At 41.3% G+C, this 16,979-nt stretch overlaps 1 protein-coding gene across 5 annotated transcripts in view; it reads left to right on the top strand.

The window, feature by feature from the left end:
- The window catches only part of SEC24D (SEC24 homolog D, COPII coat complex component), a 41,932-nt gene extending 26,621 nt beyond the window's left edge, over positions 1-15,311 (top strand). For 4 of the 5 annotated variants that reach the window (XM_039722915.1, XM_039722896.1, XM_039722905.1 and 1 more), the window contains exons 10-23: positions 725-840; positions 3,161-3,285; positions 5,652-5,843; positions 6,411-6,504; positions 8,392-8,508; positions 8,813-8,980; positions 9,432-9,528; positions 10,137-10,282; positions 10,846-10,984; positions 11,382-11,500; positions 12,136-12,315; positions 12,438-12,629; positions 13,126-13,215; positions 13,612-13,752. In XM_039722915.1, the coding sequence (XP_039578849.1) occupies positions 725-840; positions 3,161-3,285; positions 5,652-5,843; positions 6,411-6,504; positions 8,392-8,508; positions 8,813-8,980; positions 9,432-9,528; positions 10,137-10,282; positions 10,846-10,984; positions 11,382-11,500; positions 12,136-12,315; positions 12,438-12,629; positions 13,126-13,215; positions 13,612-13,752 (1,916 nt within the window). Of the gene's footprint in view, positions 1-724; positions 841-3,160; positions 3,286-5,651; positions 5,844-6,410; positions 6,505-8,391; positions 8,509-8,812; positions 8,981-9,431; positions 9,529-10,136; positions 10,283-10,845; positions 10,985-11,381; positions 11,501-12,135; positions 12,316-12,437; positions 12,630-13,125; positions 13,216-13,611 lie in introns of all 5 variants that reach the window. The other variant, XM_039722885.1, reaches the window with a different exon arrangement.
- Positions 15,312-16,979: the final 1,668 nt, after the last annotated feature.

The following is a 16,979-nucleotide window of genomic DNA, read 5'->3' on the forward strand; positions in this document are numbered from 1 at the left end:
TAATCTTGCTGTGACAAGTGTTGGTTTTCACAGAAGATACCATGCCATATTTGTTCAAGTGTGCTGCATGTGACTCATAACTGTTCTTGTGCTCCTGGCGAAATCCCAAATCTTTGCCAGAACTAGCCTTTCTAGACATTTGTATCAAGCTGGATTTCCTCAGCAGGATCACAGGGGTTTGGTGCTTTCCCTAATACAGTCATCTTTTCAACTCTGAAACGTGAACCTTTGTCAGACTCCCTCCAACTGCTTTGCTGCCTGGAGCTCTAATGTTTGTGCAGGCATAGCAGATAATAAATTTCATCGTTTGTTAACAATTTAAACTCTCATAAAGGGAAATTTAGATGCACTGGGAGTACTTTAAGAAAGACATTTAAGTTGCAGTATCATTTTAAATCATGCTGGTATTGCTACAGTGTCTTAGTCAGAAAGCACTTACTGAAACAAAAAATCATTGATAAGGACTAAAAATGGCTAAGAAACTAGGTTGATAATCCCCTCACTCACACACACGTGCACTTTTACAGGCAAAAATGTGGGAAATAAGCATTCTGAGTATGTATTCATTGAGGAACCATACAGCTGGCTCTGTGTAAATTGTTGCTGCACCCACTTGATTTCTTACTGCTTTGGAGTATATCGCATCTGCTGAGAGGATTTGTTGTGTTGTTCCTCTCTTTACCCAGTTCTAAATATTTTTTCCTGTTCTTGTGTTGGCTTCTAGTCCCCCCATTCTTCTTTCAACACCTGGACCACGTGGGCCGACGGATAGACCACTATGAGAGGCCTGAGCTGTCCCTGGGATCTTATGAATACATGGCTACTTTGGATTATTGCCGGGTGAGTACTGCCAGCATGCACACCAGTGTACAGTGTTGTGGCAAAGCAAACAAGCTCCTCAGAGTAAATGCACTTGTAAGCTGCATATCAGTTTCCAGGAACATTCTAGGAAGTATGGATAGGTGTGGACAATACCATGGTTTGTTCTTTTGTGCTGCAGAACATGATGCAAGAAAGAAGAACAAGCAGTGCAGCAAAATCATGGATCACCAGTCTTTAAGTGAGACGTGCACGTTTACCAGCATGTTGCACTGTTCAGAGGATAGCTTTGGAATTCTGGTGCATTGTTGCATTTTAGGTGTATGTCTTCTACTGATTTTGAAGACCAACACGTGTCTAAATTGCCTTCCTAATACCCAAAACCTTAGCAAGGGAATTTGACCTTGGAATCTGTTCCTGGCAAGAGTCTTCCTAATATTCTGACCAATATGTTACAGTGGAATTGGTTCTCTCTTTTAATATCAACTCACTGAAGAACTCAATCCAGAGCCCACTCATGTTACTCTAAATATTTATAGCTGATTTTATTACAGAACTCTGATACTTCTGAAAGCATAAATTACTTAATCTTTTCAAACTTCAGTTCATTTTACAAAACTGCAAATGTGACTTCATCTGACCGCAGCACAGACATATTTTTCTGTTCTTGCTGGAATCCGGCAGAATTTTTTTCCTGTAAGTGCAGCTGAGGCCATTTCTAACCAGCTAAGGTTAGAAAAGGCAACTGGATCCTACAAAATCTTGAAGTAGCTACCAGTATCTTCTTCGGACCATCAAATTATTGCTGGTATGAAGAAAATGGAAAGGTTTGGGTCTGCATGCTCACTAGAGCACCACTCCAAAACCCAGCAAGATCTCTGAGCTAACCTATAAGATTTGATTGAAACCTGGGTTAAACCCCAAAGCAGGAGAGAACTGCGGTGAGATGTTGCAAAAATGCAGTGTGGGACACTCTGTACATCCAGTGAAGCTCCATCAAATTCTGAAGACTCAACTTTTGCCACCCATCTTAAGCCAGGGAGTTTCCTCTACAGGTTATCCATTCTGCTTGCTACAAAGATGCACCCTCAGACTTACTGCAGTATTACAAAGAAAAAATTTCTTACAAAGTAACACTATGCCCTGAAAATGCTGAGTCATTAAATGTAGCATTATTTTGTAATTCACTTTTCATTTGGCTCCAAGTTGCACTGGTTCCCTACTTTTATAAATCCAGTACAAGACCAGAACTGAGGAGTCATTTCCTTTTGTGCTTATCAAATGACAAGGATGAACAGCTACAAAGAATGTTAACAAATCCCAGCTGGTTTGCATTATTGCACTCCTGCTAAGCGGATGTGGTGAGAGCACAAGTCCTTGTTTCTGCCATATATTTGTCAGAACTTAGACAGAGATTCTTTATAAATGCTGATCTGATACAAGAGTTTAGAAGCAGTTTTTGGTGCAGTTTCTGGAACAAGCATCCAAGTACAGTAAACAGAACAGTTTTGAAAGATACTGCCTGGTTTTGGTTCGCTGAAATTAATCCTGATTTGCATGAGTCAAATGAGTCAGATCAAAGGTATAACGTTCAGTTTAGTTTAAAGTTTGCCAGGGACTAAGGATAAGTCATAACTGAAGGGTTAGATTAATTATCCTTAACTGGAATTTTTCTAGGGTTTGGTTTTAACAAGTATAATTTGTTTAAGAGGTCAGAACTCTATATGAAGGAAGTGAAACTGTAATGAAAAAGCTGTCCTGAATTTGACACCAAATAATGACTACTACTCATTTATTGGGAATTAAGAAAACCATTTTAGGGAGGGTCATGTTTATTCTTGCTCTGTTCATTTTGTATTAACTTCCTAGGTACATCTCTTGGCATTGCTTTTTTTTAACAAACCTTCCTCTTACTTTTTCTTACTTACAGAGACTTGTGTCAGTAGCGTGTGCATGATTTGTGTGCCACTTACACTGTGCCTAAGAGGAACTCTCCAAGGAAAGCAGGGGTACAGAAAAAAGCCAAAATACAAATTTTTTTAAACACTTGAATTCCAGCAGAAAAGTTGGTGCTTCATCTTATCTAATGAACTGTTACCCTTTAGATATTTTATTCCATTAGGATGCTGTTTTTCAGGGATAGTGTTCTATTCCAGGGCTGGACTTTACCCACTACATGTCAGCTCTCTGCAGTAGTTACTATTTACAATTCACAGCATTTTTAAACAACTGAACACTGTATTTGCATTGCCTTATGGTACCACCTCTAAATTATTTTCTTATAACAGGACACTGTCTAATTTTCCTTGTGAATAGTCTTTTTTTTTTTTTTTCTGTGTAGGACAAGAAGCCTCCTAAACCACCAGCTTTTATCTTCATGATTGATGTATCATACAGAAACATAAAGAGTGGCCTAGTGAAACTCATATGTGATGAATTGAAGACTCTGCTAGATAAACTTCCAAGGTAAAGAGGCATTAGTGTGCTTGGCTTAACTCACTAGGCTGCACTTCTCATGCAGCTTTGCATGTTGAAAGGCAAAGCTGAGGTGTGGAAAACATCAGAATTTCCAGAACAGGATTTTTTTGAGCAATAGTGACCAAATGTTAATTTTTAACGCTGCTGGATGTCTGGGCTTACTGTATGAACAGAAAGAATCTGCCATGCCTACTGCACTTGGAGCTTGTATTCTTTCCCTTGCTTGCAGTGAACTCTAGTGGTGTTGTCAGCTCAGTCACAGCTCGTAGCTTCCACTTCACTGGCAGCAGTTGTGTTTGCTGGGGCCCTGCTTTTCTCATTGAACTAAACAGGGAAACACCCAAACCAGAATACTCAGGAGCAGCCAGTCTCTCTAAAGCCATACTGCTGGTGCCTTGTATCTTTAGCACTTACTGTTAATTAGCAAAACTTTAAAAGCTTCTTGCTGCACTGTGAGACTTTCTGTCCTGGTTTGTATCTGAGAGAACAAATCTTGTAAGCAACAACCATTTTATGAAATAGAGCATATGTGCTTTGTGAGCATGAAACACACAGCAGTAGTGTTCCTTGTCTTCAGTATTATTGAGAGTGTATTATTTTAGTGTATTTTAGTGTGTTAGTGTAGTTTTCAATAGAGTTTAAATAACACAGACATCTAGGGAAATGAGAGCAGTGAAAGACTGAAAAATGAAGTAGACAAGATGTTTCTTGTCTACATATAAAGACCTATTAAAAAAGCATCCAAAAAGAAAATGCTTCCTAAGTAACAATGCTTGCAGAGGGAGAACAGACTTAAGAAATTGAGAGAGCAGTGTGAGGAAGGGTGGGAGATGACATCCTTGGGACAATCTGGGATATGTTAAAAATCTTTTTTCTTGTGGCCTTCTGGGATCCCTCTGGCGGAAAGAAATTCCAGTCCTGGGTGGGGGTTTATTTTATCAGATGCCCATGTAAGGCCATCTCTCAAGTAGTTTTTCACTGAAGATTACACTGGAGAATTATCCTGGACATACCTCAGAGTTTTCCATCAGGATTGGTCATGACTCTAAGAGAATAAAAGGCATGAGTGGAGTAACAAAAAGCATTTGGCAGTTTGGAAACTTGAATGGGGCAAGTAGAGGAGGAATGAAAGAAAGTATATCCATATCACAAAAGAGATATACTCATGCTTCTCAGCAGCACTCTGAGAGATCTGTTGTGAAATAATTTGGACCAAAGTTTTCATGTCTACTGAAAAAAGTAATTAAAAAAGGAAAGCCAGGTCCTTCATTTTCCTCAGATTTTTCTGTTGGCTTAAACAATATTAATTTAAAAGAAGACAAACATAAGGCATTCCACCAAAATCTATGGTGAAAATTTTACTATGTTGCTTAGACACAGAGGTCACTGTGTGTTCATTTTCTGTTGCTGGGCAAGCACACCTGCAGAAATATTCTGCTGTTCCCACACGAGGGAAAATGCCTCTGCAGGGAGTTCACCTTGAGTTTGTATCTTTGAGAGGAAGGACTTGGGGTACCAAAGAAATCTGTGCATCAAAAGAATTGCTGAAATTTTACAGCAGATGTTTTCAAACCTGTGTTCCAAACAAAAACCCCCTCCCTGACTTCATTTTGGGAAATACTGAGAAATGTGTTTGTACAAATGTGCTTGTGAGTTCAGAAAACCAGAGTAATGAGTTGTGCAATTATGATTTTTAGGTATATAATTAAAAATAAAAACCTAAAAGTATTTGAATGCATTTCTGTGCATATGGGTCAGGTTTCTCCTTGTGAGTCTTCAAAAATAACTAGAGTGTGAGCTACAGAGACAGTTGGCTGCTTAAAGCTAACCCTTAAAACAATGATAGAACTTGATGGAAGTGGGGCAGTGCAGACTGACACTGGTAAGAGCAATATCTGGAATAAAGGTCCAAAACACCTGGTGTGTAACTCCTTTGGGACTGGGATGATGTGAATGCTTCTCTTTGAAGTAGCAAAGTGCTGTATGTATTGAAATTGGATAGCACACTGTCCTCATCAAGCTCCATAACTAATTGTGCTGTTCTTTCTGTGCTATGTTATGATGTCAGCCTGGTTTATTCTTTATCTTTGGGATTTTTGACTGTTTGAATGGGATGCACAATTGATCGGTTGATGTAACTTTATTACCTTTGTTTAAAGAGTAAACAATAGAACAGCTGATTTTATTGAGGTGTTTGAATTTGACCTAAGGCAAAGATTGAGGCCATTACATCTGCTTGGTTGTTCTTTGCTTTGTTGTTTCCAGTACTGATAATGACCACATGTCGAAGGGATACTTTTATTGCAAGGCCAGATTTCAGAATTATAACCAGTTGGGTTTTGTTTTTCTTACAGAGAAGAGCAAGAAGAATCCTCAGCAATTCGAGTTGGTTTTGTCACTTATAACAAGGTCCTCCACTTCTTCAATGTAAAGAGCAGCTTAGCTCAGCCTCAGATGATGGTGGTCACAGATATGGCAGAAGTTTTTGTTCCTTTGCTGGATGGCTTCCTTGTTGACTTTGAGGAATCCCGATCAGTTGTTACCAAGTAAAGTACAATTATACTTCATGAGAGTAAGATGTGAATGCTTATGATGTGCATTGTGTCTTTTAATCAGTTGGATTTGTGGACATGCAGGTATCTATTGAAATACTTCAGAAGCCTGCAGATGCTTCAAGCCCTGTGTTTGCTCCTCTGCGGCAAAGAAAAAGCAATAGCCGTGGCCTTGTGGTGCCAAACTGGAAAGGTTATGTAGGCCAGGTGTGAGACACATAGTGTTTTCCCTCTTGCAATGCACATGATGTGTGCCTGGGTATGATCTTAGGACTCTGAAGTCCTTACAGCACACCAGAACTACTTAATGGTTAGCTATTTTTTTTTATTTATTGCCTGTTCCTTTAGGTAACAAGCTTTGAAACAATGCATCTCATGGAAATAAAAAATGCATATTTTCTTTTATTCTGGCTGGGAGCCTAAGAAATTGAACAAGGAAAATTTGTATTATTTTTTGCACTATAAATTTTCATGATCAACATCTTCCTATGTGAAAACAAGGTGTGTTTGGGGATTACCTTACACTGACCAGTTGAGACACTGATCCTTTCTCTTTCATAGCTTGTTGGACCAGATTCCAGAGTTGTTTGCAGATACTAACGAGAGTGAGACCATCTTCGCTCCAGTTATCCAGGCTGGCATGGAGGCACTAAAGGTTAGAACATTCCTCTCTGTCAGAGAAGCAGCTTGAAATCAGGTTTGCTGAAAGCCAGTCCCATCACAATGGGAAATTAGGGGAGAAAAGGTCGTTGATTGTTTCCAGCACTAATGTTCTGTTATTCTAACAGTGCCTTCCAACTGCACTGCAGAATGAGACCTAACAAGCATAACGTCTGTTACCAGATGTTCCTATTGAGGGAAACCAGTCCCCAGAGTCTATTCCTTGTAGGAGGGATGTTTAGGAGAAGATGAGGAGCAGGAGTCAGTTTCTTGTTCAGCATTTAACGTTCATTCAGTAACGTTTAGTTACTACAACAGAACAAATCAATACTCTTGTGTTTGCACACATACCCAGTCCTTGCACATGTGAAGGGCAGGAAAGTCAGTATAATAATAACACTAATAACATCAGACTTTGCTCTGGTTATTCTCTTGCTTCTGCAAAACTTGTTTTACAAAACAGAATATTTAGGACTATCTGTCTGTGACCGAATCAGGCCATGGCTGGAGGGTTTCCTTTAACTGACAAGATCTCCCAGCTTGGATACAGCTGGCAGGGAATCCACAGCCCAAGGTGCTCCCCAGTTGCTTTCTGTATGTCTGGGAAATCCTCTGGAGTGCTGACATTCCCGTGGAGCATTGCCAGTTAAATGCACACCACCCTGGTTCACCACAAGATTTGTACAGGCAGAGCACAGCCAGAGGTGCTTTCAAATGGTTGATTTGGGAGCTTTGTGTGAGTAAAGCATGCACTTTGTTTTGACAGATTTATGTACTCAAAAATGAACATTTCTCAAATATATTTTTTATATATTGATTTAATAGCTGCTTTCTTGTTATTTATATTACCAGCAGGTATGTGTGCAGAACACATCTGAATGCTTTTTCCTAATATTTGACTTCTACAAAACAAATGTAAGGGCCATAATTGTAAATTTCCTTTGATGATGGCTATAAAAGAAAGCAGCTCTTAATTAAACGTTTCATTTAGCTCAGGATTTTTAAGTTATAATTTGTAAGGATTTTCTCTCTGAATTATTGATCTGCAAATACCTTTGCTGAAGAAAACAGTTCTTCTCTAAAAAGAATAAATGTATTGTGTTAAAAATATGTATATTTTAGAAATTTTGTCAAGCCAATATCAATAATTCCTGATGCATATCAGGACAAACAGGTATTTGGGAAGTCTTTCAGCCTTCAGCAGAAATCTTCATCAAAGAAGTTGAAGAAATTGTCCTTGGTGATCAAGAGTAACTGTTCTTGAAATACCAGGGTTGAAATTTCAGCTCTTTGAAAAGTCAGTTGCTGCCTTCAGGTGTGTTTCTGCCATAGCAGAGAGACTTCTGTTTTGCCAGAATGCCACAGCTTATTTTGAAGTGTGCAATGTCCTGTGAACATTTTAAGATCTGGAGAACCAGGGATTTGTGTCTGCATCTTGGCAGTGTAGATTTCAATGTGGAACCTGCTACAGGGGTGGAATCGTCACCCCTTTATAAAAATGTATGGAATACCAGTGTGCCTGAACTGAATTTTTCCGTTTCCTTTGAATTTGATCCACTCTGAGTGTTTGTATTTTGGTGGCCATTGCATAATGCTGTGTCCAATTGGAAAGCCTGGAAGAGAGGAGCTCCTCCTTTTGCCTCTGGAGAAAGTGCTGTTGGAATGCCTCAGGCAGCAAACCTGTGTGCTGGGCTGCTACTTGCTGAGAGAAACCCCCGTTTGTGTGGGGGCTTCTTCCATCAGGCTGTGAGCCTGGAGATGAATTCTGGCCCTCTGAGGAGCTTGCAGCAAGTGGCTGCTGTTCTCTGAGCCCTGCAGTGTGTGAACATGGGCCTGTTAACCCTGCAGGAGTAACCGTGCCAATGTGCTGTCTTTGGAACAGGCTGCAGGATGTGCTGGGAAATTGTTCATCTTCCACTCTTCTCTGCCAACTGCGGAAGCACCGGGGAAGCTGAAAAACAGAGATGACAAAAAACTGCTCAATACAGATAAGGAAAAGGTATTTTCTGCTCTGAGCAAAGAGGGGACTGCTGTTACACTGCATTTCTCCTAACAGGGCATTGATCCTTTTTAATCTATTTTATTTCACACAGAAGTGTTTGGTTATATGATGCCTCTGTAGTGATGGGTTCTCCAAGAGTATAGTGAGGTGCTCCCTGTATCCATGGGCAGGGAAAGCTTGTTTTTGATGATAGCCATGCCTCACTTCAAACTTCCACTTCATCCTTGTGTCTTCATGTGGCCCTTTGAGTTGTGATTAATATCTAATATGGTGGCACTTGTATTTTTTTATTCCTGTGCAGACCCTCTTCCAGCCACAGGGAAATTATGAAGCCTTAGCCAAGGATTGTGTGGCCAATGGCTGCTGTGTGAATTTGTTCCTCTTTCCAAATCAGTACATGGATGTAGCCTCCATGGGCCTTGTCACAATGTACACCGGTGGAACATTGTTCAAGTACAACAATTTCCAGGTCAGTGGTGTGAGTTTCCTGCTTTTCAGATAGTAACTACTGGGGTGTTGCTGTTGTTTTTCATCTCATTTCAGTGTGTGCTTGGACATTTAACTTAAAAGCAGAGTGAGTCTGGAAAACCTAGTTATCAATTCCAGGGGATAAAATTCAAATTTAATAATGGCAAGTTGGATCTTGAAGTTTGGATCTTGAAGTAGTAATAAGCTGGTTGGCATCCTAAAATTTTGCTGAAAGGTTAAGTGCAGGAATGTGTAGTTAATGTTCAGGCCTGGTGATGGGTGCTGGACACTTTCATATACCTGATTCTGAGAACAACAATCACATCTGAAATCCTTTTTGAAGGACTCAAGATCTGTGAGCAGATTTTCTGTGGGGAGATGGGGATGTTGGGGCACTGCTGTGCTGCTGCCCTTTGTGTTGAACCTCTGAACCTTCTGTTTTGTGTTTGCAGCTCGAAACTGACAGCCTCCAGTTCTTAAGTGACCTCAGGAAGGACATCCAAAAGAAGATGGGATTTGATGCAACAATGAGGGTTCGGACAAGTACAGGTAATAGGACCCATGAGAGTGAACTTGAAATAATGTAGTGTCGTGCAAATCACTTGTAAGATCAGGCTGGTTTAATTTCATTATGTACCTCTTGAAAATTCATTTAGTATACTGACAAAATCCATAGCTGTGTGTGTCTATATTGGTACTTATATACATATACATGCACACACACATACAGGTACTTCCTGTGTATGCGTCCTTAATAACTGATTTTCAAGTCTGGGAAAGGCTTCTGCTCACTCTGCACACAGCATGGACTGCAAGGAAGTTGTACAAAAAGGTGTTGCTGCTGGACACCAACCTATGCCTTCATTTTCATACTCAAAGGACAGTCCTATGTCTATACAGCTTCTTTCATTCCTTCTTAGTTTAAATGCAAGTATTAGAGAAAGTATTAGAAACACTAGGAGGACAGAAGCCAAGCCAGCAGTGCAGAAGCTCTGGGTGTCCAAGTCACAGCTTTTCCCTTTCTCCAGCACTCACAAATGCCATCAGCAAGGACGGTTGTTGGGACTCCCTGAGGGGAAATTGCTCCTGCTTCAGGAAGTAATGTCATTTTAATTTGCCATTTTTAAATGAAATGCTCTGTTTTAATCTGGCTGCAGGCTTCAGGGCTACAGATTTCTTTGGGGCCATTTACATGAACAACACCACGGATGTGGAGATGGCAGCAGTTGACTGTGACAAAGCAGTGACAGTGGAGTTCAAACATGATGACAAACTGAATGAAGATACTGGGGCCTTAATTCAGGTAAAAAACCCTAATTCATATATACCATAAAATGGTAAGAAAGATCTTCTGCAGCCAGAGCAGAGACGTGATGGTGTAGGAGTAATGGGAACAAGGCACAGTTTGCACTGGCTCTTGTGCCATAACACCAAAGTAAAAAGTGTGTTCCCCTACATCTGTTCTGCTTGTTCTATTCAGGGATACCCAAATCCTCTCTAAACGCTCACTGAGACCTCATCAGCTGTTAATTACAGTGAAATGGAAAAAAATTATGTGAAGTAAGAGATTCATTGCTACTTACATGGCAATTGTTATTGCTGTGGCTTTCCTTGTGACCTCTCTATTCAAGAGCAATTCTCTATTGCGAAACCTCACTGCCCCCTCTAGGGACTGTAGGACTTCTTATGATGTTAAGATGAATAACTTATTGTGTAATGTCTGATAGATGTCCCTGAGAACCACAGCTCTGCTGGTGCTACAGCTGCCAGCAGCACTGCCAGGCTGCCCTGACTGCAGAAGGAGTCATCTGCCTTCTGTGCCCAGAGAAGGTGGCTCTGTGGTGACACTTTGTGCCTCTGTTGCAGTGTGCTGTCCTGTACACTTCGATGAGCGGGCAGAGGCGAATCCGCATACACAACATTGGTTTGAATTGCAGCTCCCAGTTAGCTGATGTCTACAGGACTTGTGAGACTGATGCACTTATCAACTTCTTTGCTAAGTCAGGTACAGCAACAGGGCAGTTTTGTTTCCTTTTGTACTTTGGCATGCATGAAAGGGAAGGAAAGGGGGCTGACATGATTACCTAGTAGGAAATAATTTTTTATAAATTGCTGCTCCATGCCTGAGCAATTCCTGAAGTACTATGAAATTGAAAAGACAAATAATGACCTATTTTAGACAAACTGTCATGAAAGTAATAGTTGTGTGTAGGTAATACACAGAACTGGGCAGGTACAGTAAGTGGCAGTGGATGTCCTACCACAGTGTTGGGGTTTGATGGGGATTTTGGATGTCTGTGGAAGAGACTGAAAAGCAGCCTCAACCCTCAGGTCTGTAAAATCAGAAACTAGCAGCAGAGAGAGTGTCTTTTTTAACACACACTTTTATTCTGTGCTTGTAGCTTTTAAAGCCATTCTGAGCCAGCCCCTGAAGACAGTCAGGGACATCCTGATGAATCAGACTGCTCACATGCTGGCCTGCTACAAGAAGAACTGTGCTAGCCCAGCAGCTGTCAGCCAGGTAAATTCCACACCCAGTCCTATCCACCCAGACTTTGCCACAAGTGCACAACCACCCCTCAGCATCAGCAGAGCCAGAAAGCAAAATTTCAGGACAGACTTGTCCTTTTCTTTCAAATAGAATTAATGACAGGTGGGATTCGGTGGTGGCACTTAGAAGCTGTTGTTATGGAACAAAAGGCAATGCTGCTGATGAAACTGATGCCTGTACTCACACAAAGGAGCTCAGCCGGCTAGAATTACACACTGACTCAAAAAGCTTTCATTTTTAATTCTTACGTTGTTATAGATGGTTGTAGTATCTAATTTTTGACTAAGCAGAGTGACTGATTTGTTTCCATTCAGTTTATTCAGTCACATTTTAGTGATTCAACTCAAAGAAAGACTCAGGCTTTCCCATCCCAGAGGTGCTGCCAGTAACCACGAGCCTGGGCACTGAACTCACCATTGTTGATGAGGACCAAATATGTCAAAACCAGAGCCACTTATTGTGGGCCACTATTTCTCTCTTCAATTCTCCAGAAAGTGCCCCAAAAATTAAGTGTTACAGGGGGATGATAGCAACCAAGACAGCAACTACAGCTTATAGAGCAAATAATTTCTGTTAGATTCTTATTAAATGTGTTGTTTTCTCAGCTGATCCTGCCAGACACGATGAAGGTGCTGCCTGTGTACATGAACTGCCTGCTGAAGAGCTGTGTGCTGGCCAGCAGGCCCGAAATCCCAACGGATGAGAGGGCTTTCCACCGCCAGCTGGTCATGGCCATGGGGGTGGCTGACACCCAGCTCTTCTTCTACCCCCTGCTGCTGCCAATTGTGAGTTTTTTCACTTTAATTTCTAACCCCTCTTACCTGGAAAGGAGCCACTAAGAGTACCAAGCCTTTCAGTAGTTCCTTTTCAAGTCAGTTCCACAGCTGTTGTGTCTTTTGCCCCACAGCACAGCCTGGATCTGAAGAGTGACGCGGTGCCGGCCGCCGTCCGCTGCTCCGAGGAGCGCCTGTCCGAGGGAGGGGCCTTCCTGCTGGCCAACGGGCTGAGCATGTTCCTGTGGCTGGGAGCCAGCGTGTCCCCAGAGCTCATCCAGGGGCTGTTCAACGTGCCGTCCTTCGCACACATCAGCTCCGAGACCGTGAGTAGATGCAGACTGAGGATTGAGGACTTAGCAAGACCAGACTAAGCTAATCAGAGAAACAAGTGAGGTCTTTTCTCATTCATCAGCCTTAAAAACAAGAGCAGGTGACCAGCAAAAGGTGTTTAGACACCAGAATTGCTTTAAGTTACATAAAACTTAATAACACTTTGACACTCTGAACACTAGGAGGACAGAAGCTTTCACAACTTCTTTAATCTTCTTAAACTTCATTGTGGATGTCAAAGTCCTTTCAACTGAGTATTACTAAAATTAGAACAAAACACTTTGCAATGGTTAAGTTTTCCTGATGATGTATTTTCATGTAGTGATTATTTTAACCTGAAAATGAGTCCTCAAGATGAGACCTTCGAGTGAAAGAGATGGAGTTTCCTGGTTTAGTATGAAATCCACAGTACCTTAGAATGTAACTATCAGCAGTATGTCTGGGTTAGAGCTGTGACTGGACTATTACAACCTGCTTTCCTTCTGACAGACAACCCTGCCTATCCTGGACAATCCATTTTCTAAGAAACTGAAGCATATCCTGGAGCAAATCCAGAGCCAAAAGCCCCACACTATGAAGGTAATTGCTTTTTGCTTGAACTCCTTCTTCATACTTGTTCAAAGGAACATTCCAGGCTTTGCCAAAACTTACCAGTGGTTGTAAAAGGTTTTTTAGGTATCAGGAGTCTTCCTGCATGTAAATGAGTTCCAGTATGATTTGTAGGCACAGGCATCTCAAATGTGCTTTATTCCAAATCAAAACTGATTTTCAAAGGCAGTCAAGTTTAAAAGGTAATGATTTTATTCTGTACTCTTCAATTCACTTAGTCTCTCCAGCTTCTGCAGTGTGCAGATTTATTAGTTTTGAGGGTTTTCCCCACCTCAAGAGCATCCACTAAGAGACATAGGAAAACTGTGCTGCCATCTAGTCTGACTACATCCTAAAATTACCTGTTTGTATCTCTTATCTTTCCAGCTGATGATAGTGAAGCAACGGGAGCAGCCAGAGATGCTTTTCCGCCAGTTCCTAGTAGAAGACAAGAATATTTACGGAGGAGCCTCATATGTGGATTTCCTGGTGTGCATTCACAAAGAGATCAGCCAGCTGCTCAGTTAAGACAACTCAAGTAAAATGTTCAGTTCCTTTTTGCCTTTGCAGGAGGGACAGTTTTTGGTGCCTGAAGGCTGGCCCACAGCTCCACCAGACCCAGGCCTTCTGCTGTGCTTTCCTGACCCTTTTCTGTGCTCTTTTTGTACAGTTTCATTTGAGCCCACCTCCCCCTGAGTATTTTGCTTACTTCTTAAGCTGTAGAATAGGAAGTTCTGCACTCAGGTATTAATCTTCTGGGAGTTGTGACTCTCTACATGAATTGCCAGATTTCAGACTACCAATGCTTAAAAGCATATGTGGTGTACCTTTCTTTGAATTCAATTTAGAAAACTCAGTTATTCCTTTTGCTAGTCATAAGTTGTACCAGAGCTGGGAAAGATGATCAGAACCTGTACAGAGGATGGAAAAAGACAAAACACTTCTCACTAAGTGAGAACATGGAGTTTAATCAGATTGGAAATAAACATGTAGTTCAGTTTGAAGGATTTCAAAGTCCTTCCTGTGAAGCAAATCTCTGTAAAGTAAATCCCTTTTTCCCTGGAAGGGACAAGTGTTACTATACACAGAAGTAGAGCTCCTGGGACCCTTCCACAGCCAGGGTTATCCAGGAGACAGAAATGCCTCAGTTTTGTAACTGGACTTGAGTAAGTAACAACAACAGGGATCACAGGAAGAACAGTAATCAAACAATCCTTTTGCCACCTTTGGCAGATGATGTCGCACTATTATGGTACAATTCTGTCCACTTGGGGGCAGCAATTAGCTTAGCGTACTACTTAATTACATTTTCAAAATTGCACAGTTTAGGCTTTATTTAGTACTTTTGCTAACTGGAATATTCCCAACACAGCTCAGAAAAACCTGTCCCTCAAAATTTCTGTGGCAGACCAGCTATGAGACAGTTGACACATTAACCAAAGGTTATTTGTGGTGCTATAAAGCCTCTTGTTTAATACCAGTTCTATTACAGTGACCTTCTCTCCCATGAATGATTTAATCAATGGTCACTGCTTTGAAAAACTAGCCTTTGCTAATGCCAATATTGAAGGTAGCATTTGGAAAGCCAGAGCCTTTAGAATGGCTGTTTACCTCAGATACTTCATCAGTCTCTGTCCCTTTGGGACCAAGGCCTCTGAACATGAGGTTTGAACTTTGCCAAGCTTGAAAAGCTATTATTAAATAAAATAGTGTTTCAAAGAAAACCAAAAAACACTCAAAAGTAAGGTTAAGCCTCAGTAAAGAAAAAAGTGCCTTTAAACATGTTAGTGTTGCTACTTATGTTAATTATTTAATATCCACAATAAGCAGTGAAAATGCATAGTTTTTTGGTTCAACAGCTTATGTATACAGTCATTCTTGTCATTGACCAAGAGCTCTTGAAATAAGTGGCTGTATTACAAGAGAGTCCTCAGCCTGAATTCAGCTGCCAAGACAAGCACTTTTTAGCTGTAGACAATACCCTGTAAAAAGTATTCGTTGCCATTTCATTTGTAAAATGACACCAGCAACATTTGTGTAAAGAAATAATCAATTATTAAATATAATCTGTGTGTGTGTTTATTTCATACCTCCCAAGTTCTCCAAGATTTCATGGCCATGGCATCCAGCAGTGAGTACACTGTAGGTCACCTTCTCCTACTGTGGCTCTCAAGACAGGCAGCTTCCATGGCCTCAGCATTTTCAGTGTGTTTCTGCTGTTGTCATCAGCCATGCTATGGTGAGAAGACATGATCCAAGTGAAGGAAAGTGTCCCAAAGAGGAGTTGCTCAGAACCAAGCTCAGGTAAGCCAAAGCTGTTCCTACTGACAGAGCTACTGCAGCAGAGCTCTGGTCTGCCTGGGCAGTGTTAGCTACAGTAAGACATGACGGTGGAGAAAACAGCGTGTGGGGACAGCAGTCATGACAGTGACAACTATCACACAGACATACTGCAAGGGCAGTGCTTGGCATCACCATGAACTGCAGGACTGGAGTATTGAACTCAGTTCTACACAAATTAGGCCTTTTTTTCCTCCTTTTTCATTGCTGCAGTAATTATACTCAAAATTACTTTCTGTTTCACAGAACTTGCCCACTACTTTCTTTACAGCCCATGAAAATGACCCTGATGTGAAAAGGATTAGTGCAGCTGTCTTCCCCATTAACATTGAGCCCATTACATAGTTGCCATTTCTGTTAAAGCAATAAAGTTGCCACCAACTTCTGTAATTTTGCCAGGAGAAAGCACCATTTCTACTATATACAGAAAGAGTGGGTTCATTTATCTCTCACTTTCAGATTACTTAGTGTGTCTTTATAAAGCCACAGGATTCAGAGATTTTTTTCAGTGCAATGGGCTTGAAATGTTCATGTATTCTTTTTTAGAGTGCTTTTGGATATTGAAGTCTATAGCAGGGCATAGGAAACTAGCTGAATATTCTAAAATTAATTCCACTACATACTGCCAGTTAACTTCCATGATCATCTCAAAACTGCTCATTCAGGTTTGGAACCTGAATTCCACTCCTCTGAGCAAAGCATTCAGCAGCTAAGAACACACACAACAAACTGCTGCTGGGGAAGAGCCTCAACCCCCTGAGAGCATTGACTGCCAGCCTGCACAGCACAGCAGCACTGCAGCCAGCTCCTTGCAAGCACCACTGCCAGAGAGTGCATGGAATTCTCCAGCTGACGGACTCAATGATTTCTGCCTGAATCATCAGCAAACTTTAAAGACACCCAATGCGTGTGTGAGGGGAAGGCAGGAGCCCCGGCCGAGGAGCGTTCCTGAAATCCCACGGACTTCGTAGTTTTTGTTATTTTATTTGTATTTGCCACTGAAGCGTGACTGGAAAAGTGATAAAAATGCTTTGGATAGACACAAGGGGTGAAGGTGCAAAGGGCCAGTGACATCCCACAGCAGCGCTCCTCATCCACCGCCTCTGCCTTCTGCAGGAGCCGTGACTGCACCGTGACCGGGTGTGTGCTACATTTTTAAAGATATGTTGTTTTATAGCTGTTAACTACAGATGGGCAGCAACTGGGAAAGGAAGCAATTGTAAATATGCACAGATTTCAAAAGTTTGTTGGAATTTTTCTGGTCTGTAATAATTCTGAGGTTTTTGTGTGATCTATATGATGACTGTTTTGCAGTAGGAAAAGGCTTTAATGGAAATGTTTCAGTATTGTGTCTCCATTGGGTGTGGGAGGGTCTGAAGGGGGCTGAAGCTGACGGTAACTTGCAGCCATCAGGT

The sequence above is a fragment of the Passer montanus genome, unplaced genomic scaffold (assembly GCF_014805655.1).
Source record: "Passer montanus isolate IOZ18808 unplaced genomic scaffold, ASM1480565v1 scaffold108, whole genome shotgun sequence".
Lineage (NCBI taxonomy): Eukaryota > Metazoa > Chordata > Aves > Passeriformes > Passeridae > Passer > Passer montanus.